The sequence below is a fragment of the Vespa crabro genome, chromosome 23 (assembly GCF_910589235.1).
Source record: "Vespa crabro chromosome 23, iyVesCrab1.2, whole genome shotgun sequence".
NCBI lineage: Eukaryota > Metazoa > Arthropoda > Insecta > Hymenoptera > Vespidae > Vespa > Vespa crabro.
In genome coordinates this window covers 932,433-959,268 of record NC_060977.1, presented here as the reverse complement: position 1 = coordinate 959,268, position 26,836 = coordinate 932,433, and the positions used below count along the sequence as shown (strand labels likewise).

General features: G+C 36.2%; 4 protein-coding genes across 9 annotated transcripts in view; all 4 read left to right on the top strand.

The window, feature by feature from the left end:
• Positions 1-157: 157 nt before the first annotated feature.
• Positions 158-3,074, top strand: LOC124431964 (zinc finger protein 678-like). The gene is made up of 3 exons (XM_046980395.1): positions 158-366; positions 707-983; positions 1,072-3,074. The coding sequence occupies exons 2-3, from the start codon at positions 717-719 to the stop codon at positions 2,983-2,985; spliced, it is 2,181 nt and encodes a 726-aa protein (XP_046836351.1). The 5' UTR covers positions 158-366; positions 707-716; the 3' UTR covers positions 2,986-3,074.
• Positions 3,075-3,298: 224 nt separating this feature from the next.
• On the top strand, positions 3,299-9,151 carry LOC124431962 (aftiphilin). Of its 3 annotated transcripts, none has more exons than XM_046980392.1 (8): positions 3,299-3,512; positions 3,944-4,055; positions 4,174-6,047; positions 6,193-6,405; positions 6,479-6,616; positions 6,698-6,758; positions 6,948-7,079; positions 7,254-9,151. In XM_046980392.1, the coding sequence occupies exons 2-8, from the start codon at positions 3,953-3,955 to the stop codon at positions 7,784-7,786; spliced, it is 3,054 nt and encodes a 1,017-aa protein (XP_046836348.1). In that variant the 5' UTR covers positions 3,299-3,512; positions 3,944-3,952; the 3' UTR covers positions 7,787-9,151. The 3 variants fall into 3 exon arrangements, with proteins under 3 accessions (XP_046836348.1, XP_046836347.1, XP_046836349.1); XM_046980391.1 differs by having other exon boundaries at positions 3,941-4,055; XM_046980393.1 differs by lacking the exon at positions 6,948-7,079 and having other exon boundaries at positions 3,300-3,512; positions 3,941-4,055.
• A 300-nt stretch (positions 9,152-9,451) lies between these two features.
• Positions 9,452-14,307, top strand: LOC124432118. 2 transcript variants are annotated; one of them, XM_046980729.1, is made up of 3 exons: positions 9,452-9,607; positions 10,006-12,526; positions 12,602-14,307. In XM_046980729.1, exons 1-3 carry the CDS (start codon positions 9,558-9,560, stop codon positions 12,815-12,817), a joined length of 2,787 nt encoding a protein of 928 aa, XP_046836685.1. In that variant the 5' UTR covers positions 9,452-9,557; the 3' UTR covers positions 12,818-14,307. The 2 variants fall into 2 exon arrangements, with proteins under 2 accessions (XP_046836685.1, XP_046836686.1); XM_046980730.1 differs by lacking the exon at positions 9,452-9,607 and adding an exon at positions 9,629-9,937.
• LOC124432116 (amyloid beta A4 precursor protein-binding family B member 1-interacting protein-like) overlaps positions 14,040-26,836 on the top strand; it is a 96,681-nt gene continuing 83,884 nt past the window's right edge. For 2 of the 3 annotated variants that reach the window (XM_046980725.1, XM_046980726.1), the window contains exons 1-2: positions 14,040-14,181; positions 14,235-14,307. The gene's annotated coding sequence lies outside the window, so the exon portion shown is untranslated. The other variant, XM_046980724.1, reaches the window with a different exon arrangement.

Below are 26,836 nucleotides of genomic sequence, written 5' to 3'. Positions count from 1 at the left end.
ATTAAATTATCTTTTTTAAAATTTTATTATTATTAATTATAATATTATTTGGAAATATATTTGTGTTTAGATTAATAAACATATGTTGTTGTACAGATATAGGGTATTATTTAATTAAGAATTATTTCTTTTTTAAAGATATAATTAAATAATTTGGTTAAATTTATCGTAACATTGATTACCTCCATTTTTGTAATTCGTGTTACTTCAAAAATTAGTAGATATTTATTTGTTTCTTGTTACCAAGACAATTTATTTACGAATGTTGTCTTAACGATAGTAAGCTACTAAAAAGCTTTGTAATTCAAGAACATTGAGTTTGCCATGAAAGAATATTTGAATATTTGTCTTCTTTTCAAGGAAAAGGTAATCTACTCCAATTCTTACTTGACAATTTCATTTGCCTTTTATTGTTCACTATAATTAGAAATAAATTAACAGAATTTTTCCAAAAAATATATTTCAGTGACTTTTATTAAAATTATTTATTATTATTGGGAATCCAATTAACTTTTAAATTAAACAATGTTTTCATCTTTTAATATTCTTTGTACATTGTTTTATTATTAATAATGATTTGTTGTAATTACAATCTTAATTACTATCTCAAAACTTTATAAAATCAATTTGTGAACAATTATAATTATAGGGGAAATATATTTTTATTAATAAATATTATATTATTATATTTTTATATATATTATAGTAACAGAAAAATGCTAAAGTCAGAATCTATGAGTACTGTAAGTGATAGGGAAGATGATATTGATGATTTAGATGGTTCCATTGTATGGTCCCAAGAGGATCCTCTTTCACCTAATGAAATATTAGAAATGGAACCGGGAAGTGCATTAATGAGAAATGATGTATTTTCTCTTTGTCGATTATGTGCAGGAGAAACTCCAAATCCTATATATATATATTCTGAATTGGGAGAGTCGATGAAATTAGCTCATAAAATGAACACTTGTTTGAGTATAAAGGTATTATTAAATAATATGATTTTAATAATTTCTTTATATTTTTCTTATATCTCATAGTAATCTGATAACTTATAATAATATATTACAGGTAAGGAAAACAGATCCTTTACCTAAACAGCTTTGCATTGGATGTGTTGAGAAAATAAATTGGTGCGATGAATTTGATATTCAATGTATCAAAGCAGAAGAAACTTTATTAGAGATTCTTAAAGAGAAGCAATCCTTTAATATTACAGAATCAGCAACAGATAATGTTTTAAATAATACTAAATCTTGTCCTCTCTGTATAGAAGGACATATGAACACTTGTCAAGATGCAATACAGAATCCAAAAGAAATCGAATTATATGATAGCGATATTGTCTTGGAAAGTAGTGATGAGGAGAAGATATTTCATAATTTCAAGGCTGATTATGAAGCAGGAAATCGATTAATTATGTTACAATGTTTAGGAAGTAAGCAGAAATATTTGAAGTGTGGTGCATGCATGAATCTGTACCATACAAAGGAAACTTTGGATGGCCATAAATGTAAGCCAAATATACAAAACACTTCCAAGCCATATAAATGCTTTTTATGTAATGCTACATTTACTTTCGAGGAACGTTTAAATTTTCACATGCAATTTCATAAAGGTGCAAAAGCACTGTACTGCGAAATTTGCAAAATTACTTTTGGCAAAGAATTAAAATTATATTATCATTATAAGCGATATCATTGCAAGGATATGACTGTTTCATGTTTGCAATGTGGAAAATTATTTAGTAACCAAGAGGAACTTAGGATGCATGTGTGCGTTGATGGTAAGAATAGACCACATGTGTGCGAAGTATGTAATAAGGGATTTTCAGATGGATATACTTTAAAACGACATGTAGTAACGCATCTACCAGAGAAACCATATAGATGTTCTCAGTGTTCTAAAAGTTTTACGCAAAAATCGAGATTAAATAAACATACAGCTGCACATGGTATAATTATTGAAAATAATCAAACTATATGGAAGTGTGTTCGCTGTGGAGCAGCTTTCAATTGTTGCGATGATGCAGATAATCATTATAAAATACACGAGGATAAAGTGATATTAATAGAAGAATTATTAATATCAAAGATATATCATTGTGAATTTTGTAATATGCATTTCACTGATATTGAAAATTTAAAGAATCACCAGAATCAACATGTTGTAGAAAGACCTTATAGCTGCAATATATGCAAGACAATTTACAAATCATTCGCAGAAGTTGTTTTACATTGGAAAGAGCATCCACGTATGTTCAAAGTATTAACTGTATTCTTATGTGATATATGTAATAAAGATATGAAAGAATTATCTCTTCTTTACAAACATAAACAAAAGAGACATCAACATGCACCGCGTATTTCTGAAACTGGTAATATGAAATATATATGTGAACTTTGCGGATCTATATTTGATCAAAAGGAAAATATACAAAACCATGGACGTGATCAATGCTCGAAATTCCCGTGTGATATATGCGGTAGTTTATTACCTACTGCAAATTCTCTTAATGCCCATAAAAGAAGGCATAGCGGTTTAAGACCGTACGTGTGTAACATTTGTGGTAAGAGTTACACTCAATCTAGTCACATGTGGACACATAAAAGATTTCACATGGGAGTAAAACCTTATGCATGTGAATATTGTGATCAGAGATTTACCATAAAGCCTGACCTAGCAGATCATACAAGGAAAAAACATACAAGAGAAAGACCTTTCAAATGCGACGTTTGCAATAAAGCTTTTCTAACTGGATCTGTATTTTACCAACATAGATTGATACACAGAGGCGATCGTCGATATAAATGTCATTATTGTGAAAAAGCGTTTACAAGAACGGAAGCTTTAAACAATCACATAAAAATTCATACCGGGGAAAAACCGCATGCTTGCGATGTATGCGGCCGATGTTTTCGACAAAAGGGCGACATGAGAAAACATCGACGTACTCAACATAATGCCAAACAAGAAGGACAATGAAATGTAAATGTTTTAAATTTATAACAAATTATTTCATCGATTATAGTTTGTGATATTTTCAATAAACAGTGAGATCTATATTTATAAAATAAACTATTTGATTTTTTCGTATCGTTTAGATTAACATTTAACATTTTTATTCTTAGTAACATTGACATATATTTCGAACTAATTTCTATGAAATAATAATAAATTTTAACTAAATTTATTATAAAAATAATATTGGTACGATATCTAATAAATTTTGTAAAACGCGCGTGTCACAAATGGCAGGTGCGCAGATAGCAATTGCGTCGCAATAGTGCGGAGAACAGGTGATATTCCTAATGTCTCATGACTTTATCACTGTCACGTATTTAGTCGTCATACGGACGATCATCGATATTTAGTATTTGGCTGTGACAGTATCAATTGTGTAAAAAAATAGGCGATTTCCTTAAATTATTAAAAAATGAATAGTCTAATTATAAGATAAAATTGTAAAAAAGTGCTCCTAATTTTTTGGAGCGGATACGAGATTTACTTGTGTAAGTATGTACATCTGTCAAGGATCTTTCTTTATAGACAGTACACATATAAATAAAAGCCAATTAGTTGTTTTACTACTGATAATCGAGGTCTTTCTTCTATTACATTATAAAAAAATATTTTCCAATAGAATACAAACGATGTGTAACCTATAAATACAGTGTTCAATGTATCTACCATGTTGAAATATTGTAAGGAAAACATTCAATATTTTTCAGAAATGTACTATATTATTTAAGTAAGTCCATGTAGGAAATATGTACATTAAAAGAGTCACTTTTAAAATCTAAAATTAACATTGTAATATATTATATGGGAACACAATTTCAATCCAAAAGTAATAATTCTATAGTATAAGTCATATGTATAGGATATAAAAGATTAATGACACTTGAGCATTATTAATTTAATTATTTTTAATTTAAAGCAGGTTTGAAAGATGGCTTTCCCACCTTTAGTCAGTTCCACACCTCCACCTTTGGATAATTTTGGAGATTCGGATGAAGATGAATTTGGAGATTTTACAGCTGGTGGAATCGATGGTATGATTATATTATAATGTCAACTCGTTATGCAATTCATAGTTATTTCAATAGCTTATTTTCATTAAAAATTTGTATATAAAATTCCTGTATTATGATAATTTTTATTGTTTTACAGGCTTATCCATTACATCAGATTCACCACATAAAATTATCACTCCTATTCAAACACCAATAATGTCTGAAAATGTTTCACCAAAAGTAAATGGAGTTAATTATTCTCCATCATCTAATATATGCTCTAAAAATGATAGCATCCTTAAATGTAATATTCCAGATGATGTTTTAATTGTTGAGAAAGCAGAAGATATTGTGAGCAACATAGAATTACATGATAATTCAGATAATAGTAGTATTAAAAAAAATAATTTTGATGATGATGATAGTATCATTCAACACGATAACTTAAATCTATGTAGTGAGAATGATTTAAAAGCTACAGAAAACAATAATGATACTTACGATCTTTGTACTCAGGTCATCTTAGATAAAGTAAATTTTATTAATAAGAGTGTAGTCAGTAGCAATAATAGTAGCTTAGCAAATAGTGTGAAGACTGTGAGCGAGCATGAAGGTTCATTAAATAATTTGGAAGTCAATGATGATGTAGAACCTTTAAGCCTAGATTTAGATGACCCCACAAATACATCAGATGGATTACAACATCTAGACAATGATTTTTATAATTATGAACAATTTAAAGATTCTGCAGACTGGAGTAGTTTTGATAATAATAAAATATTGCATAAAGAATTGTCAGTTTCACAAGCAAATTGTCTTGATCTACAGTATGAAATTGTAAGCAATTCATATAACGATACAATTGTTAATACAGTCAATGATACTCACTTAGAATGCAAGTCGATGGATGAAAGAATTAAGAAGAATGAAAGTAATAAAAGCATTGACATTACGACTGAGAAGTGTGATTCTATGCAAAATAGTAAAACATTATCCGATTCTCTTCCCTTTCAAGACAAGGATGTAAAAAATGTTGACATTCTTCCTCAATCAGACTGTGATTTAACTGTTGAGGAGGACCTTAAAGAAATTGAAGATACATTTGATAAAAGTGAAACATTAAGTAATGATATTGTATATACCTCTTTCAGTTCTGGTTTGGGTATAGATAAAACTGTAAGGGACAAATCAAATATAGGTTGTAAATTTGTAAATAACGATATTGGTACCTTGCCTAATATATCATGGAGAGAAAATACAAATCTTGAATCAAATGCATTTGATACGCTGGATATAGTAGAGAATGTTACAAGTGGAATAGTTAATAATAAAAGTATGATTGCAATCAATGAAAATGCGTTTGATGTGAATACAAATTTAAATAATGAAGAAACTTTCATAGAGTCTGCTTTAATAGATAATAATTCGTTCGATAAAGAAGATCCTAATTTTACAGATTTCAAATCTGCCCAAGATTTTGATAGAGTGTCAATATCTGAGTGCAGTTTAAATGTCATATCTGATAATTTATCTAACACAGTACAAATTGAGGATGACTTATCCAAGTTATCAAGTGAAACGGATTTTAGACAAAATCTCTCATCTTTTGTAAACGTATCACTGCCAACCAATAAAACATTTTCTAATCATGTACAGGCAGAAAATAGTGATGTAAAAAATAATTCAGATTTGGAATGTGCCACGTATAATGATAGAACCTGTATAGAAAATTTCGAAAGTGATGCTTTTTGCGATTATCAAGAAATGCAGCAAGAAAATGCAATGCCAATACACAAAAAGAATGATACTTTTCCAATACTTTGTAACACAGAAAATGCAGACGATGATTTTGGTGATTTTACGAATTTTTCAAGCATGGCAGATGAATGGTCATCTAATGTAGTTGATCCCAAAGTACCTGAAACTGATGATGACTTTGGAGAATTTAATAATTTTGAATCATCAAACAGTACAGTAGAAACACAACAATTTAGTTTGAGAGAATCTATGTGTCGGATAGAAAATAAGAATGTGAGTTTAGAATATATCAACGAAACATCTATTAGCTTAGTCTACAATCATTCAGAGTATTAGCATTTTTACCGCATGGTTGTTTCTTTTTTGCATGTTATTAATCTATATTTTTATCATTTTGTAATCATGTGATTATTTCCAGGCTGCAAACAAGATAGAAGATATAGTAACAAATATGTTTTGCGTGATGCCTACGCTTCCTGAAACTGATTTAAAACCTTTAATTACGAAAACAGATAAAATCTGGCAGTGCTTGAAAAATGTAGAAGAAACTAATGCTTTAACTTATCAATGGTCTAATAGTACTAGTAACAATGTGCTTTTAAACGCACTTGGCATTGATTCGCGTAATATTGTAAGTATACTTTTTTTCTTTTCATATAAAGTATATAACTTTTAATAAACAATAAATCTTTTCTTATTTGCAGTTATTTGGACCAAGATGGAATACTAGCGTCCCAAGATTTGCAGCTAATCTTGGTTTTACACCTTTGGAACCTATAAAAGCTTCTGTTGATTCTCCACCATCTACCACGAATAAGGCACAAGGAGTGTCTACTTCGGATGTAAGTGTATAATAATTTACAGATAATTTAAACGAATAGAACTTATTTAAAGCACAATTAATGTTTGAAAAATTATACCAGGAAGTACCTGCTGCCCAATTTGATTGGAATAGTTCAGGGCTTGTTAATCCTTTAGATGCTAGTAAGTATAAATTGTTTCAAAGAAAATTACTACAATGCATAGAGAAAAATAATCTATATGTAAAAATGCGGAGAATATGAAACGAAGATTGCTTTGGCTTTTTAAATAAAACTATTTTTCTAAGCTATGCACGCATATATAAATGTATATAATACATCCTCTTAAATATCACAAACAATAATAATACAGGTGGTGGGTTATCAGCTCTTCTACCATTGGATTTATTGTGTCCGTTTGACCCTCTACTAACACCCCACTGTTCCACATATTCCGAATCCTACCATCAAACAGCTGCTTACACACGGGACTCCATATATTATTGTAAGTGGTAGTGCTAGCATTCCTTTACCCTTGCACTCTATAACTTTTACAAATGTATTTTCTATATATGCTGTCCATAAAAAAAGTTTGAATATACCTTATATAGATGATACTGTATTTATTTATCATTCATATTAATATTCATAAGAAATATTTACTTTTATTATTGAACAGATTCGTCAGATCCGACGGTTATCTCCGAGAACAGCAATTTACAATCCATGAAAATATCAAATAAAAGTACTTTGAATCCTTTCAATAGTGGATTGAATGATAGCTTAAAGTCTCAGAAACAAATGCAAACGGGCAAAATGATCGAACCTCTACCAGGGCCACACATGATCGATTGGAAATTAAAAGAGGAACATGAAATAGGGGGTAAAGGAAAAAGCTTTTCGCATAAAGTATTAAAGAATGCTCCATCAATAAATAATAAATCGTTCCTAGTAAGCAGTAATGCTACAAAAAGTCAAGACTTATATTATAAAAAGTCGTCATTGTCAAGAAGAGAACATTTGCAAAATGCAGAACATGTCACTGTGGATAGGTATGGTAGACCTATGTCCGTACACACAGAGACAATGAAGGTTCTGAATCAATTACCAGATTTATCCTTTTTAAGTGCTAGAACTTTATTATTTAATCGTGAGCAAAAACAAATTGTTCAAGACTTAGGTGCCATGATAAATCGGAAAATGCCTGGCTGAGTAACGTCGGTCTGAATACGAGTTTGATAAGGTAACATGAACAGAATCGAAAAAAATTTGTAATAGATACTCTCAACAATCAGTATAATCAAAAAATCTTCTGCTACCTTTCAAACCTGTGTTCAGACCAACCTCTGATCCATCTTGGCTCTTCCATGTTGGTATCATTGAAGAAGTTATGTCCTAAATGATATAACTGATGCTTCGGTATTTTACTACTTATTGGCACACAACAATGCACTTGACATTCCAAGATATGATTGTTTGTGATTATTATGAATTGTTGTTATTATAGTTATTCTTAAAAGTATTTCAATTTGTTTTACAATTGTAATTTAATATCTTGTTTCTTTTACGGACAATTGTCAAATAGTTAAGGTAAATATGTGTTTACTTTCTTTTATGTAGGTCACATAGTCACTAAATTTCAGTACATGAAAATAGTACATGAGATATTTGTTAATATTGTTTCATTTGACCATTTTCTAGTCTACACAAATTGGAAGAAGTTCCACACATAGTATATGTGTATGTGTGTGTTAAATTTTGTTAAGATATACTCATTGCAAATCTTTACCTAAGATAATACCTAAGAGTTTGACCTCTTTAAAGTATTATCATATGATTCTGTATTTACGATATTGCATGTTGCTGCTTTGCAACATGTTTGTATATTAGAGTATTTAAAAAAGAATGAGCAAAAGACAGATAGATAATTTTCCATGCAAATACATTACTTTTACACTCGAATAACACTGTTATCCCTATTCCAATATAGAATAATTATTATATTCATAAATATTCATGTCGGTTAGGGCAAAAAATACTTAAGTCAGAAAACAGTGGCTATGGTTCCATTTAATCAAGAAAGAAAGAAAAATAATGCATTCTGAAATTATTAGCAAAGAAAAGTATTCAAAACGTGATGTATATACAGATGCATATACACATAAACACGTATTTTTATTTTTAATGCTAAGGAAGAGTGCATATTTTTCTTTGCTTCAATTATTTTAGACATGGTCTGCATACTAATTGTAAGTCAATTACTTTAGATCCAAACCAGTTTTAACTGTTAATACATGTAATAAATCTGTCAGGTGACAATTTAAAAAAATGCCCACATTTGTCCCTTGACATTTTTATTACATTTTCTCAATTTCTATAAAAAAGAAAAAAAAAGAAGAAACTAGGACGTGATACTTAAATATGTCATAAATAGCCTTTACATTGATTACCAAGATATTAAAATACTAAAAAATTGCTATTACTAAGTTCGTTATTTATTAATATTAATATTGTAATATATTATATATATATTTTATGTAAAATATTGTCGATAATAATAATACATAGGAAATCATTGAAAAGAAAATAGTATTATTCTTTTTCAGACATATATTGACATTATAATTATTTAACTCACTTTTAAGTATCATCCTTTTAAAATAAAACTTAAGATATAATTGAAATTGGTATTATATAATTTTATAATTTTTTTGTTTATTGTTATCTCACATTTCGATGTCATATTTATTATGATATGTTATGTTTTATTGTTATTTCATTTTGAAATAGATATACGCGGTAGATGGCAGTAGTGTATCTAAAAATGTAATGGCGGCATTGGATCGCGTTGCACCTATTCGACGCATGCGTAATTAACTGGCGTATGGTACGAGTGACGCCATTTTATAACAAAGGATTTACGTTTCAAATTGAGAAGAGTTCGTAAAATCGTCTCTCAGTGATATACTTTTGCCGAGTTAAAATGATCTTCAACCAATCACATAGCAGAACTTTCGGGAAGCGTTGCAAAAAGTAAGGTTACTGTATAAGCATTGACATTTTTCATTCCACGATATATACATATACATTATACTATGTACAACATATTGCGTGTTACATTTCGTATACAAAAGTAGCATGAGGAAAGATTGAAAACAGTGAAAGTCATGAATTAATTTGTATAACTTGAATTTATAATCGTCTTATGAGAAACTAAAATAGAGATTTTTCTCTCAAATTTTTATTTCATTTTTTTTTTAAAGTTTATGATTTTATCATCGACCGAATTGTACGACCTAATAAAAAAATATTACAATATATACAATATATACAAACAAACTACATATTATTTTGGTACTTTATGTAAGTTAATTAAAAATATAATATAATATTATTAATATTATTGTTACAATACAATTTTTGCTTTGCAGTTTTACGAATAAGAAAGGTAGAAAGTATTTGTTTTCTCAAGAGTTATCAGTGATGATGAAGGCAAGCGGAAGAAACTTAAGGTCTAGTAAGACAACAACTAATAAAACATCTACTAATAAAATTAATAGATCTACAATGAAATCTGGTACTGCAATGGAAAATAAAAAGACAACTATAAAAACCTTACGATCAACATCTAAAAAATCTGATTTAATGAAAATAGAGATGACAAGAGGAAAAGAAGAAAAGGAGATAGTATCAAGATCTAAAAGAAAAAATACTACTGGAAATAGAAGTACAAAACGTATAATTTTAAGTAGTAAAAGAAAAGCAAATATTCCAGAGGGAGTGAAGTTAAAAAATAAGTCATCAAGTTTTCGACAAATGTCTTTAAAAGAATCGTTTTCGAATCAGGAAGCTTTGTCCAAACGACTTCGTCCAAGAAAAGAGAGTAGGAATTATTGTGAGGATTCTGTATTACAGAAAACAAATATTGTATCTCAGGAGCAAAAAGATGTAGAATTAGAAAATGCACCAGGAGTGAGTGATAAGTTAAAGTTGCCTGTATATAAGTCTGTGAAACTTAATGAAGAATCTTCAAGGAATGTGAGTGATATATATGATTTTAAATTCGATGAGAATGATTCAAAAGAGAAATTAGGAGGGAAAAGAAAAAGACGTATTGTTAATCGGGTGGGACAAAAGAGAGTAAAAAAAACTAAACGTACTAGACAGAAAAAGGTACCACAGGTGATTGTAGAAAGATTATCAAGTGATGTAATATCGTTATGTACTACGAAGAAAATTGAAGATAATAATGAACAAAACCATATGTTATTACCGTCAATCAATATCGTAGAGAAATTTGAAGATGACGTTGAAAATCAAAATGAATTACCTCCACCTGTTGATGATAAAAAATTTGAAGCTGAATCTAATAGTGTGCCAAATTTAGAAACAAATCATTTGCCATCAACACAAGCTGTTTCTGAAGATACAAAAAAGCACCCAAATACTATTGTATCAAAATCTAAAATAGTTTCTATTGAAAATCTTAACAATAATGAAGTTTTGTTAATCGATACACCAGTAAAATCAAAGCCAGACAATTTTGCTCCATTTAGGAAAACTAATGTATTTTGTAATAGAGTTAAATCTCATCAAGAAAATACGATAAATGATTCATTAATTAGTAAATCTTTGTCACCGATTAAAAAAGCATTTGTAAATTTTGACGTAGGTAGTCCTTGGAGATTATCACCGATAAATACTTTTTCTCAAGTGAAGAATCTATTCCAAAGTACGCCACAACCTAGGACGTTAGAAATATTACAAAGTAAAATTAAACCAAATACAAAAGATCAAGCTATAAAATGTTTGGAGACCGTTAAAAAGAATGATGTATCAGAAATAATTAATGAGGATATTAATAGGCAGAAAATTTGTGATAAATTTAATTATATAAATAGAAAAGTTGGACAAGTTATTAGGAAATTTGGAACAGAGATTACAAATTTAGATAATTCTGTATCAATAAATAATAATACTGTAATTACTGAACAGTATGAAGAAATGGCAAGCAATAAGGAATTAAGAGTTTCAAATAAGGATTTGCAAAATACAATTGGTACTACATCTATGGATTCTTCTGCATTCAATGCTACAAACGAAGATAAAGAAAATGCTGCTCCAAAATCTCCTTCAAAGTCTAAGAAATTTTTAAGAAAGAGATTGAGAAAAGTCACTAATACGAGTTCTTCTCCTTTGCACAAAAAAAGACATATAAAGGATAAGGAAAATTTAAATATGCAATCACAACCTATTAGTATGCAAACATTTAGTCGCAATGGTACTGTGCCACATGCCCAAGAAGAAAAGCAAGAACAAAGTAAGGAAATTTTTGAACCTCAACCTGGACCATCGGGCTTACAAAAATTGAAGTCCCCTAATCAGAAACCATTACAACAAACAAATTTAAATGCTTTTTTAAACATAACGGAAATGCCTCAGAGTACTAGAATAAATACGGCTCATGGTATTTTCTGTGATGCACAATCAACGCCTATTAATGGTAAACATGTCAAGCCTATAAAAACGATAGCTGATACAAAACGTATGGAATTGGATAATGCTTTTGGATTTAATGAAGATACTGGCGACATGATTTTAGATATATCGCCAATTTATTCTGATTTAACGAGTAACAATGTACAAGATAGAAATATTTTGAAAACGAATGTTAAAGAAACGAAAAGAATATCATCGCTTCCTATGAGATATTTTCCGAAGGAAATGAAAAAAGATACAGTGTCAAAAAAAGTAAACGCTGGTGAAAACAATGAAAAAGGTAAAGAGAAGGAAAATGTAGTAGTAGAAGAACCTTTACCTGAGAAAAACAGGCTTATAGATACAGCTGCTTTTTCGGATACTTTCGATGTTTTGGGAGAAATAAAAGAGGTAAAGAATGATTCAACAGATATGCCATTGTTTACCGATCTTGAGCCTACTCATTTTACGGAGGTTTGTATCATTATAATATTATCATATCTTATCCTATGCTCGAGAGATTAATCTATTTACTTGAATATTATTTAGCCTCCTACGCGTTCGTACAAGAGGAAACGTAATGTCACATATAATTTCTCTGAAAGTGGTAGCGAGGAAGACGAAGAAAATAATCACGTATCAGAGAGAAAAAGGAAAAAGCATGGAAAATTGAAGAAATACGAAATACGAAGAATGGAAGAATGGGTGAAAAGTATCAATGAAACTTTTCAAGATATCGATCATCACGAATTGGTGGTGGAATAAAAGTATAAGAAAAAGGGATCAATTATTATATCTTTATTTTCGTATAATGTATAATTTCTTTATTTTCGTTTTATCGTAGGGCCCTATTTTATTTTCGTTTTTATCATTCAATTTTAATAACGTACTGCGTATGGTTTTTATAATTATTTTAGTTGTAAATGTATATGTATACATAATTTATCATACTTTATATTTTCCTAGGTCCCTCGCTGTTTATACATTACCATACATATTATTGTAAGATTACATAGCAACTTGAAAATGATATTAATATATTTATATCTGTTGAAAGTAAATGAAATATCTTTCATTTCATTATATAGATCGTATAGATCGTAAAACGTTTAGAAAAGGATTAGAAAAAAAGATTAGAAGAAAAGATTAAAAAAAAATTTTAACATTTTAATCGAAACATATGTATCTAATTTTTTTCGAGGGCGACAATGCATCTGCAGATGCATCGTCGTTCTCGCGTTTCTTTATCGAATGAGTCAAGTCGGTAATATTAATGATCGTATTTCATTAACCATCAGGGAAAGGATCTGCGTGGATAAAGGAGAAAAGAAGAAGACTCACGAACGATAACAGGGAGCCGAACAGTAAGAATAAAGGATCAGCAGTTTCAAGAAATTGTCGCGAGGGGGCATTTGTGTTTCGTTGCAGAAACGAGAGGGTGGGGAGGTCGCGAACGATGCGCGCGCATCGGGCGAAGGGGGACATGCGCAGGAATACGGGCGAGTAGCACGTCTGGACGGTTAGTGCATGGCGGCCCGAGGCCCGTATCGATATCGTCGTATCGCCCACCACTCGAGCTGACGTCCCGGCCGGGCACGAGTGCGTGCGTGCGTGCGCGCGGTGCGCCGGATTTCTCTCTCTCTCTCTCTCTCTCTTTCTCTCTCTGTCTGTCTCTCTTTCTCTCTGTCTCCGTCCGTCCATCCGTCTCTCTCTTTCCATCCGACCTATCTATCTATTTTTCTCTCTCCCCTTTCCTCCTTCCCTTTCCCCAGACTATTTCCCTCTCTGTCTTCTTGATCTCGCACATCTCTTCCTCCTTACGCGTTCCTTGCGCGATTCCTTTCCTTTTATCATCCTCATCGTCGTCGTCCTCCTCCTCTTCCTTCTCCTCCTTCTGCTGCTGCTCCTAATAACCAGCCTCCACCCTTTTTATTTTCCATCTCCCTTCCAACCGTCTCTCTTTTTTTCCCTCCCCCCTCCCCCTGCGACCAACCTCTTCAGGAGATCGCGCGCGCGCGCGAGCGACCGTTCGACGCGATCGTGGCGCGTTTTGCGCCAAAGTGCGCGACCGGCTTAACGCACACGTTCGTTCCTTCTCGCGTCACGCGAGTATCTCGTGTCCCGATCGAGTAAGTGCCTCTGTCATTCCTCTAAGACCTTCTTTATCCTTCTGGAATTCCAGGACAGCGAGCTGCTCTGTCTAGGATAAAAGAGAGAAAGAAGAAGAGGTGAAGAGGAAGTATCACGTCCTTCCGGTGAGTCCTTCCTTAAATTGTTTTATCTTGATGTCCTGTACCTCGTCTACCTTACTTACGGCATCTCCATCAAAGTCATTTCTTTTCATATGAAAGCCTACGAACAGGAATTGTCTTCGCGAGTTAATACTCGAGTCGTCGATGAGTCGTCCGGTCTGATGTCATCGTCGTTCAATGTCAAAGGAAGTCATACCTATTGCGTGTCTTTCGAAACGTCACACACTTTCCACACGCATTCTAGTCAAACGTCACTCTTTGCGCACGTTACTTTTCCGTCACGAGCCGAGTCAAGTACACTTACTTACAGTTCCTTCCATATATATATATTATATTTCTCTGCTTACAAGAACTCGCTCGAATACGCGATAAGCTACGATCTCCTGACAAAACCTCTCATAGGAAATAGGTAAAAGAAAGAAAGAACAGAAAAAAAAAGAACTGGTCTCGCGAGATATCAAGGCAAGGATCTTTTTTTTTTTGCTAGGAGAGGAACGAATCAACCATTTCCTTCGATGTAACTGATTTTTTATTCCTATTTTTCTTTCCTTTCCCTTCCCCTCTCTCCCCATTTCTTTTTCTTCCTTTCTTTCGTCGTCTCTTCTCCCTTATCGAACCGTCATCTTGCTGTAGTCGACAGAAAGAGAGCAAAGAGAGAGGAAGAGAGAGGAGATGTACCGCGAACGAGACGGCTTTCCTTCTCGTTTTCATTTCCGATCGGTGCCAGGAGAAGAAGGATGGTGATGGTACTGCCGCGAAGTTGGACGTGTACGAAAGAACGAACCCGGTGCTCGGTCGGCTCTGACACGCTGCCTAACGATCCGGAAAACGTTCGAGGGGACGAGAATCGATTCGTTCTTCGTGAATGCGAATACGCCGATCTCTTTCTCTTTTTCGCTCTCGTGCCTAACGAAAAAGAAAGGAGAGCACGGAAAACAGTATAATACTCTCGAACGGCAGCATCCCACTCACTGTCGGTCACGCGTTATTCCACAACGGCGTTCCCAAACGACGCCACAGGTGTGGTCGTTGACTCCAATACCGAATGCTCTCATACGATCGGTACCGATCGATTTCGAACCGATAAAGTATGAATATTTTCATATCGGAGAAAAAAACCAAAAAAAAACCGGCTTTGCGATGATAGATTTATTCGATCTCCGTCAAACGTCTTTGATTTTCTCCGCGAAATCAAACGATATAACATAGATCTCGAGAAGACGTTTCGAGTTGATGCTATTTCCTTTATCACTTTTTTCTACGGCTGAGTCTTCGGAATACTGATTAAACGAACTTTAACAGGAAATATGAAAAATGTAGAACGACGTAGAACGATTACTAGGTTATCGTTTCACATATTCGTTCTATTTAGTCTGGTAATTACGTAGTAGGCCCTCTATACTAATTATAGATTAAACGTTTTTATAGGCAGATTAGATTAGATAGGAGTTAAACAACAAATGAAAGGGGGAAAAAAAACATGGGAATGGTCTCGGTCTATTTTTCGTTTAGATAGCCTATATATCTCGGTGCTGATAAAAACTTTAGTATCGTTAGCATCCTTAGCGTCGTTGGAGAGTTTCAGTTTATGGGAAAAGAATTTCATCGTTTTTACGAAAGATCCTGTGATGATTAATCCACAGGGACGGATATTTAAAAGTTCGTTTGTGGAAAAGCCATCTCTGGACATTTAATTCGACGATATTCGTTGTTGTTCATTAGATTTCATGAAACGGTCGTACGGGTTACGCTCGATTTACTCGTTTCCGGAACGAATCGTGTCTATTCTGTATTCCTGTACATTTACACGAGGACATGTATCGCTCGATGTAAACTCGTAATCGTTCCATAAATGATCCTATTATTTTTGTATCGTCTGCTCGTTCGTTCGTTCTTTGAACCAACAATTTCTAGAATAGTTTTCACGTATAGACATTATTTTGCCTCCTAGTTCAAGAGATTTCTAGATGTCTAAGGATTCGAGGAGGATCAACGACACTGGAGCTATAGGGAAGGCTAATTCGAGAACGGACTTTCATTTACGCTTTAAATCGAGCGAAACGTGACGTTCAACTCAACGATAAAGGGAAAGAGAGAGAAAGAGAGTGAGTGAGAGAGAGAAAGATAGATACTCGTTTACAAGATTCTAAATACACCTATTCGGACAATGGAGCTACTTTCGAAATACGAAAATAGTCGCGCTTATCTGGTCGTTAATGTATTAGCTCGATCTTTCAGATAAATAACGATATGGTCAGCCGACGCGTATCAAATTAGATAGAATCGAACAAGTTTTTTTTTCCTTTTTACATTCTACGCTTCAATTATGCATTTCTATTGAGTTCTCGATTGGATGGATAACATGGAAGACGATTAAAATTGAGAAGAGAAAACGATCTATCTAATCGCTCGTTATCGGTTAAAACTTATATTGTTCCTTATCATCGAGCCACGCGAAGATCCGCTATATTTACTGAGCTCTCTTCACGAGCAAACTATTTTTTAACTACCTAGATAATCTACCTCTCGTAGTTACGGTAGTACCGGAAACGGAAACGAGGAGGCAGGTATAGTATGCGCGTCGCATCGTAACCTCGCCTCGGATGTTACCTTCGTACATAAGCTAGAAGAACCATTTCGCTCGGTCTATTAACAATAATACGCCGAGAAAATCCTTTATCACTTCGCATCGAAATGGAAAAGAAATGTTAGGGAAGATTCGTATTTCGAGATTAAATGCGATAGAGTTTAGGCCAGAAATTCGTTTTATTGTCGGGGCGAAACCGGTGGTTCGTTTTTTATCGAATAAAACGAACGGCCATGGCGAGATACCGGACTCTTTCCAGCTTTTCCTTTTTTATTTCTTTCTCTCTCTCTCTCTCTCTCTCTCTCTCTAACTTTCTCATCGAACATAGAGCGTCGTATCGATCACGCAACGGGGATTCAAATTCCACGGATCTGCTCGTACAGATCGGTCTAGATCGCGCGATAAAGCTCTCTCTCTCTCTCTCTCTCTCTCTCTCTGTCTTTCTCTCGTGGTTTCCAATCATCGTCGGTTCGCTCGTTTGGATATAACCGAGATATTCCATTATAGCTTAAACGATATAATTACGTTCCTATCTGGAGTCTCCTTCGAACAGAAACGAGATGGAAACGAGATGGAAAGTTCATTTAGATCGCGATAATTCTCGTTGGAGTTTCCACGGATCATTAAGGTATTAAAGTAGAAAGACAATGACCGAGCTCTGGAGAGGAGAGCAAGAAAATCGTTGGAGTTAACGCGGCGATACGCATGCACGCGTTTGCTTCTCCGCGAAACGAAACAGAGGCACGTTTATGCAGAAGGGAGAGTAGCACTCGCTCGAGTCAGGAGAGCGGTCAATCGAGTAGTAGCGAGATGGAAGTCGACGGTACGAAAGTTTCCTCGAAGAACTCGGAAAGTTCTCACCTAACGTGTCAAACCAATCTTCTCCGTTGCCCTTTAGTAATGCAGCTTTCTTCATTTATTAATGTCTCGCGCGTTTCAATGATCGACGCGCTGAGCTTCTTTCAGCCGACGAGCATGAAATTACTATCGTGCCTACTTTCCTTTATTAAACGAGCAGCGCGACTACACCTTTAACCATTTTCCATCGTTAAAACATTTATTTATCGTCTCTCGCAAGAAATTAATTATATTTTTATATCTTGGAATATCGTCTTTCGCGATCATCGACTCTGCCTCGTCGACTGTGCACCTTTATTGACCTCGGTCATGACCTCAATAGTTATATGGGCGCGGGAAGATATCAAAGAACGTCGTTGGACGGACCCTTAGCCTCGCCCTATCCTTCTTCGTCTCGATCGTCTTCTCGTTGCTTCTTCCCTTACTAGAATGTTGATATTCTTATTTGAGTCGATAAAAGGTCGCTTTTCGAAGACATAACTGCTTCGGCTATTAATAGAGTCTCTCCCTTTCTCTATCTTTTTTGGTTCTGGCAGAAGCCCTTCGTCGATGCATACACGCCACTCTCGAGAGACGGAATGTTCCGAACGAGGAGACGAAGGAGAAGAGACGACGGCGGGTGTACATATCGTGCGGCCTTTTTGCCGCACACCGGAGAAGCACACTTGTGCGGTTCGTTCGCATACGTGTTCTCCCTCTCTCTCTCTCTCTCTCTCTCTCTCTCTCTCTCTCTTTCTCTCTTTCTCTCTCTCTCTCTCTCTCTCTCTCTCTCTCTCTCTCTCTCTCGGAACCTCATCGTGCGCGCATCCCCTTTTACGCTGGGCCCTCGGCTCAGCGCCCAGACAGAAAAAAGTGTCCAATAAAAATAAGTCCTTAAAGTGGTTCCCGCTAGTGCGCGCGCGCGCACCAACTCTTTCTCTTTCTCCTTCTATTTCTCTCTTGATCTTTCTTGTTTTGCGTTTTCTTTAATCTCGGTTCACCATCGGGTGTCGAGAAAATTTATTTTTTCTTCTCTTCTTTTTTCTTTTTTTTTCTTTTTTCTCTTGCGGAAGCACCTAAGCGATAAAGTATCGGCTTTACGATATCTTTGTTACTTCAAGCCGATGAAAAGCCCACGAGCATCGCAGTTTCTTTCTCTAGTATGGCGAGTATATTTTTTTGTTTTCATTTTTCTTTTTCCCTTTTCTTTACTTTTTTCTTTTCTTTTTTTATCAAGAAAGATTTTTATTTTTGTCCCAGTTGCGACGTACTTTATCGCGTTCTTCGAGATTATATAAAATATAATCTTAGCTTTTCGATTGAGTTTCAGCTTTGAATCTTTTGTCGTCTACGTGAATCATCCTCCATCGTGATACATTATCGAGACTCTCGACAATGTTCCATGGATGAGAAGGAGTTCAATAAAAATAAGTACCGAGTAGTCGATAAACTTTTTTTTAATCTTCTTTTCTTTCTTCCCTCTTTCTGACTCATCGAAGTATATCGGACCAGTCTATATCCGACAGTTATGAAAGAGTTGGAGGATCGTTCCTGCCACTATTGCTATCTTAAACATTTTTGATCTTTAATTCGTGAACTTTGTTTCTTTCGAGAATCGAAAGCGAACACCGAGACGTTCTCTCGGCGTATATGGTAGCGGAACGTTTCGAATGTTATCGCAGAAGCTTTAGCGCATCGCTTGTGTGCCGTCGCTTATCTCGAATCGTCGTCATTTGCAAACGTCGCTGCATCGTAGACGCGAAAGTATATCCGCGATGCGTAAGTACGCCTTCGTAGTCGCGATCCTCGAGCATCGCGATAACCTTACCGATTCGACGACGATACTTAGAGAGTCTTAGTCACGAGTTTGTTCTTTTTCTAGGAAACATTTCTTTTCTTTTCTTTCTTTCTTTTTTTTTTTTTTTTTTTTTTTTAAATAAATTTTTCCTTGCCAATGAATAGGACGTTCGAATCATTAAAAGCGTTTTTCACTAAATTGCGAATCAATTTTATCTATTCAATTAATTTCATTCACGAGCATTTAAGTAACGTAAATGTTTCTTTGTTTTCTTTCTCTCTTCTTCTCTCTTTCTCTCTTTCCGTTTTTACCGTTTCGTCAAAGTTAATGGAATTCAATGGAGCATTAAACGCATTACGAAGCTCGACAAAGCCTCGCAGTTCTCCTAAGAGGCTGTTTGTACCCTCGCTTGCGTTCGACACCTCTCTCTTAACCCTTTCTCCTTTTTCGGTCGTTTTTAATCGACGATAGTTAATTCTCGAGTCTCGGGAAGGGTGTTTCCTCGGTACTCGTCGAGCTTCTGGCGGACCTTGCGTTTATCGCGAATGTTTGCAGGGTTTATCTTGGCGCACTTTGGAATAGTGGAGTGGCCGAGCTGAGTTAGTCGTGACCGTGTGCGACCCTCGGATTAGAACGACGACGAGAGGTATGTACGTTTCACACGAAGGACCAAAGTACCTTTTTCATTGACTTATCGCGTCTTGAAAAAAAAAAGAAAAAAAAAGAAAAAAAGAACGATTAAAAATTTTACAAATTTTAATCGTTGTTTTTTTAAATCAATTTTCTTAACGTTCTATCGAAATCCCTGTAATTTATACGAGAATACGCTTAATAAAAAGTATACACCTGTGCGATAGGACGCGTGCCTTCGCTAGTTTTCAAACGGAATAGGACGGTACCTTTCTCGTGCCTTCGAGTAGCACCACCGCGTTCGAGAAGTTACACGCGATTTCGTCATTCGTTACACGATGCTACGGGCACGCACGCACTCACGCACGCACGCGCTCTTAGACCGTGCCGATAGCGAAGAGAAAGTAGCGGAGGTCTTTCCTCCACCTACAAAGAGAGCGAGAGAGAGAGAGAGAGAGAGAGAGAGAGAGAGTAAGAGAGAGAGGGAGTTCCTTCGATTTTCCTGGCCTCGCGTGCGACCTTTCCATATTTTCCCTTTAATCGCGTCCTCGTCCTTCCTCGGCTAGGATCGTCCTCGCTCGTATTTTTTACTTTACCAGAGTTACTTGTCTCTATTTTCTTTTCCACATATTCTAGCTTATCTATTATTGGATTTTTATCCAATTAACACGGTGGCTGATACAAAGTACTGATACTTGTATTAAATATAGAAACAAGAGCCGATGTTATAAAGAGGGTTCACACGACATTCACTTTTCTACGAGCTGGACTGCGATCGACTAACTTTTTCCTCGGACAACTAAATAAAAGTAAAAGAAAGAGTCCAGGGAGGAAAAGAAAATAACAATCATCTCGCCAACTGTGCGCCACCGCGTTATCTTTTCGTTTAATCGGTTAGAAAGATTTTCTTCGGTGCGAACGTCTCGGAATTTACCGTAGAGAGTTTTCACAGCTGCCCCGTTGAGCAGAAGGCGAACAGCACGCCGTGCCGCTATATTTACTACTCCCTTTCGGCTTTCCGGTTTCCCTGTTACCATTAACGGCAGCCAATCGCGGAAGTTAGTTAATGTATATACGCGGCCTATTATTAGAGCCCTTTCGGCTTGCGGCTGTATGCTCCTCCTTCTCCTTACTCAAAAGGGTGAAGAGAAGTTATTCGCTCTTACACCGATCGAGAGATCCTTTTTCGACTTTCGAAAATCGATCGACGTTCGCGCGAGTAGTCACGAGTCCAAGTCGTGCTTGCGTTCGAGTTCTCGAGAATGCTTACGCTTATAGGTGTGTGTATATATATATATATATATATATATATATATATATATATATATATATTTATGTGTGCTTCCGATGTGTTTGTGTGTGTATGTGTGTGCATGCCTCCGCGCGAGAAACGAGAAAACGATCGATAAAACCCAACGGAACGCCCCCATTGTTGGTGGAGAAAGGAAGAGAAAGAGAGAGAGAAAGATGGAAACTATTCTCTCTCTTTCTCTCTCGTTCTCTTTTCCCTCGAACGAGAAGAATGCTGTGATGAGAGAAAGAGAGAAAGAGAGATTTCGCTTAACCTTTTCGAAAGCATGATACGAATAGAAGAAGTCGAGCAGAACGTAGGATAAGAGAACGAGAAGAGACGACAGGTTCATCGAGCGAAATGAGCATCCAATGTCGATTGAAAGTAATCGGCGAGGACTGTTCTTACCGCGTCGAAGTCTTAAGACGAGAAGAATTTTTTTAATTCTGGGAAATTTATCTACGATAGCGAAGAGTTAGACAGAAAATATGATGTTCGAGTATCTCGAAATGATTCTGACGCGACTACGAAATAATATTTTCTCGTAACGCATCAAAATCTGACTGTAACTCCAGCGAGTGGTAATATTTAAAGCTTAACGATAAAACGTATCGTCGTTTTACGTTCGAGTTGATGCGTTTTAAAGCGCATTCCATGAAGAAACGACCATCGGTCTCTCTCCTTTTAGTTTTCTATTCTGTGCGTTCCATTTTCAGTGTTCCTTTCCTCACCTATTCTCTCTCTCTCTCTCTCTCTCTCTCTCTCTCTCTCTCTCTCTCTCTCTCTCTCCTAGAGAGATCGTATCGTATTTTCTTTAACGTTCGTTGTCGCGGAACGTTAAGGAGTAAAAGAGATACACGTTTGGTCGTTAACATGGCTCCTCTTTCGCTATGAGAGTAACGATTGCCCTACCGACGTCTTTGTTTCGGTGTTTACCACTTGCACGTTTTACGCGAGTTCAACGGCGCGGAAATGAGGGAGAGAGAGACGTTTTCCTACGATTTCGCATAGTAACCGAGTTCGGATAAAAAACCGACGCGTCGTTTCAACCGAATTCGCTTCCTCTGGCCGAACTTTTTTAAAGTTACAAAGAACGCGAGTTCATTGCCTTTGTTACGTTTCGGAAGAATTCGTGTTTCTTCCTGCTAAGTCCTTTTTTTTTTTATCGTTTCCATCCTGAAGGTATACCACCACCGTGTGCCCACGTTTTATCTCGTCGATATCGATGGACGATTTACCGTCGCATAGGTACATCCGTCCTCTTTCGAGTTTTACGATCGTGATTAGAACTTAACCGAAGCGTGTACAATTTCCTTTTTATCTTTCGAGCGTAAGTGATTCGACCCTCGATCGGGACCCTTTTCTCTTTTCTTTCTTTCTTTCTTCTTTTTTTTTTTTTTTCCCCACGTACCCACAGGTTCGACGTCAAAATTATTAATTAAGACGATCGTTACCAATCCCTATTCTATTTTTATATAAATGGAATATGCGAAAATATTGCTTGTAGATTCAACAGACAGGAAGAAGAGTCGAGGGCGGTGCAAGGTGCAATTCCGATACACGTACTCCGCACGTACCTATAGGTACTTTGGAGTTACCGGTGGGCGTTTACGGGTTTCTGGTTTATTCGAATCGATACGAGTCGACTCGCCGAGTATCTCGAGTTACTCGTAGACGCGCGTATATCGCGCCAACAGGTTGTTAACAACGAAGTCACGGACGTGAATCGACAATTAAGGTACGGCCACGGCATCGTGTATTCGAGTCGCACGACTCGCGTGGGCTAGATCGCTAGCTCCCGTCTTTTGCTCTCCAAGGACACAACTTCTTCTCGAACTTTTCTATTCTTTCAAAGATTTGCATCCTCGAAGAAGCTCGTAATTAACGTCCTTGTTCCATTTAACGACATAATTCTCTTCCTGAATTAGAGTTTTCCGCGCGTATCCTTTGGAAAAAGAAGAAGAAGAAGAAGAAGAAGAAATTATTCTTCAAAACTACGTGATTTGCATTTCAAATGTCATTTCGAAAAGATTCTTAGGTGAAGAAGTTCATTGACCCCAAACCTAAACCATTCCCGTTCGATTTCCATTTGAAAACGCGTTCTTTATACGCGACACCGATCCTCGAAGCAAACTGAACTCTCTACGATTTCCGAATGCGTACTTCCTCGTCGACAGGAAGTCTTGGCTACCTTCGTGGCACCCACGTAGCGACTTCCACTCGGTGTCTCAACCCGGTGTCGATGGAGGAGTTGCTGGAGAAGGAGCAAGAGGAGAAGAAGGAGGTTATTGTGCGCGACGCTCGAATTCGCGTAGGAGGATGTGTCGAGATATCGCATTCGATAGGAGCATCACGCTTATGTAGACGTACCTTCGGGCGTATGCAAGTACGAGGGAGAAATACGACATGGGCGTTTCTTTCGACATCTCTTCGCTACCTCTTCTTTCCTCGTGGGAGACTCTCTCTCTCTCTCTCTCTCTCTCTTCTCTTCCTTTCCTTCCTTCCTTTCCTCTCGTCCGAGGAATTCATTAAGATGTATCGTTGAAAAGCCGTGAACCTCGATTTCATCGATCGTCGTCCTTCGACATCGAACAAACGGTACAAAAACTTGCAATCTTTCTTCTCTCCTTTTCATCCGTTTCTCCTTCTTCTTCCTCCTTATTTTTTCTCTCTTTTATTACATGCTCTTGATTCTTGAAATGATTTAATGCCAGGAGGGGGGTTCTCGCTCTCTTGAAAATGAAATAAAAAATATTAAAGAAAAAAAAAAAAATGCGTTTACAAGTTTTGACACGCCCTGCGTGTTTCCTTATCAGGCACGTCGACGCGACGAAAAGGCGGAGCTGGTGTGCCTACACGACTGCGCGTAGGTGCATTCGTGCAGGCGAATTCATACGGGCAATACGGTAGTAGACACCGGCCAACCTTTTCTTTGCCCCATACTTATTATAATTTGTGAGGGAGTACAAAGGCAGAGCACGAAAAGCGTCTTTGCTCTGCCGCTTTGTATCGCTTTTAATTGAGACACGAGTTCTATTTTTTTTTCCTTCCGCACAAAAAAAGATGGTTCGTTCGCGAGATTCAAAGCGATATTCGATACGATATATTGTACGGTCTACGTGTACATATCTTTTTTTTTTTCATTTTTTTTTCATTTTTTTTTTTTAATCAAAGTAATATGAAAACATCGACAGAATGAAAAATATCGTTTTATTTTGCTTTCATAGAATCGCCTTTTATTCGTTTTGAATCACGAATCGAGTCGCTTGTCGTTCGACGGTCGCGATGATTATTTTATGAAATTAATTAAAAAGTTGAAACGTCGAAGATCGCGACATCGTCATAAACGGACGTCTCCGTTGAAATATCTTTTTAATTAGCCGCGGGCGGAGTCTTTGCGAGCAAACGTTATATTTTTATCGGTAGGTACCACGCTTTCCGGTCAGAAAGTTTACAGCCATAGTAAGAGTCATACGATCTATTTCGATGGTACCACGGGATATATCGATAACGTGCTCGACCGATCGTCGACGTAATTAACGCGATTACGCTCTGTAATCGTTCGAAAGATACGGTATCGTTGAGTTATTCGAGACTTTCCTTCGTTCCCTAGCCACCCAATTACGTTTCGCGGCCTTTGCTAGATCGAGAAGGGTAGCCCTCGGCCTCGTAAGGGCGAAGTCAAGTTTCTGTTGCTACCTCGACGGGTCACGTTTTTTCTCCTTTTTTTTTTTTTTCTATCGTAGGGACGATTTTTAACGAGGTGTCCGAAGTGCCCAAGTTTTTCACGGTTTAGCTACTTCCTCTTTATCTCATTTACCTTTTTAATCGAACGATTGTCGACAAAGACGAAAAAGAAATAGAAAAGTACTAGATTCCGTTTTTGATTTAGTTTGGTTTTATTTTTTTCCCCGAGAATACCCGAGAAAAAGTATTTCAAGGGCTTTCGAGCTTCCGAGCGTAGAACGAAGAATTAATGACGAACTTCAAGGGAAAATCCGTCGTCGACGCGTTGAAACGCGGAAGCGGTAGAACGCTCTGGTCTAGCTTAGTAATTAAAGGAGTTGGTGGAAGCCAAAGGGATTTCGTGCCCCCGGCACCCACCACCATCACTACCACCACCTATCGCAGTACGTAAGTGCAGTTACTGCCTGACATTTTATCGGCCAAAGGAAGCATGTTATTACGCGTTAACCCGAACACGAGGAAATGATAAACCTATCCGGCATCTTTTCAACTCGTCACTTTGCAACTCTCTTCATGTCTTTATGCAGATATTAAAATTTTTATTTGGGAAACTTTGGCCATCTCTCGAATCAAATTGTTTCGAAATTGTCCCTAGGAAAAAGAATATTATTACGCCGGGGAGAATATTAAGAGCAAAGAGATGTCGGTTATTGCTATCGTGCTCGAAATGTTGTCGACCTCTCGCATAGAACGACTCGTTCTTTGCGCCTCGACAGCGAGGCGTTGGAAGAATGTAGAAATGCACTGTGCAAACAAGTAAACTTGTTAACGCTTAGCAAGTGCACCGTTTTTAATCCAACGTGCACTCGTGCCTTTGCGGTTTCGACGTTTCCTCGTCTATCGGTTTTCATTCATATTGCGTTTCTCACGTTCGAACGTTTCAAATGAGGCGTATTTAATTTCAATATCGGCTTGTTTATCGTCGTCTTCAAAAGCAGCCGACTTTCGATTGACGCCAAGAGAAGTTTATGGACAGAGGATAGTTTGAGATTTCAAAGCACTCGCAAGGAATATTACTGACAGAGATATCGAACTCGTGTTTCTCGGAAATACCAAGTTCAACTCGTTTCTTTCGTGCATCTAGTTTCTCGTTCGGTGCTTCCCACACAGGTAATACGACGATTTCATGTTTGCCCACGTATGTATGTATACGCGTACATACGTATGGCTGTCGTCACGAAGCATGGTGCGTACACCTACTCGCTGTTTATACGGTCGCACGACTCGAAAAGAAGTCTGCACAAATGTTGCATGTATGCAGGTAGCTTCTCGCTAAAGGAAAACGTATGCGTACTTAATCCTTTATCCATTCGCAGAATTATTTCAACGGACGCGTGCAACCGCAAGTCTCGGTATTGCATAATGCGTTGTATTCAGAAAAATGATTATTTATGGAACATGACCCACTTTTTTTCTGAATCGGCAAAAAGTGTCGCGAATTACTTTATACATTTTTACGATCCTTCGCGTAAGATTAAAGGACGATTTAGTTTCCGGAGATTGGATTAATTAGTCGAGCTCGGTGCGAGTCTATTAAAGTTATTGAACTTAATATGATCTTAAATAAGTCGGCTAGAAGTAGTTTCTCGAGAGTCGACTTTTTCTCAGTAATTTTGTGCCACTTTTTCTCATGAATTTAATT

Bases quoted from the DNA above. Each gene is read 5' to 3' on its own strand.
- LOC124431964 (XM_046980395.1), top strand. From the start codon at position 717: ATGCTAAAGTCAGAATCTATGAGTACTGTAAGTGATAGGGAAGATGAT. The intron at 984-1,071 runs GTATTATTAAAT...AATATATTACAG, and splicing joins ACACTTGTTTGAGTATAAAG to GTAAGGAAAACAGATCCTTT.
- LOC124431962 (XM_046980392.1), top strand. From the start codon at position 3,953: ATGGCTTTCCCACCTTTAGTCAGTTCCACACCTCCACCTTTGGATAAT. The intron at 6,759-6,947 runs GTAAGTATAAAT...ATAATAATACAG, and splicing joins TGTTAATCCTTTAGATGCTA to GTGGTGGGTTATCAGCTCTT. The intron at 7,080-7,253 runs GTAAGTGGTAGT...ATTATTGAACAG, and splicing joins ACGGGACTCCATATATTATT to ATTCGTCAGATCCGACGGTT.
- LOC124432118 (XM_046980729.1), top strand. From the start codon at position 9,558: ATGATCTTCAACCAATCACATAGCAGAACTTTCGGGAAGCGTTGCAAA. The intron at 9,608-10,005 runs GTAAGGTTACTG...TTTGCTTTGCAG, and splicing joins TTCGGGAAGCGTTGCAAAAA to TTTTACGAATAAGAAAGGTA. The intron at 12,527-12,601 runs GTTTGTATCATT...AATATTATTTAG, and splicing joins AGCCTACTCATTTTACGGAG to CCTCCTACGCGTTCGTACAA.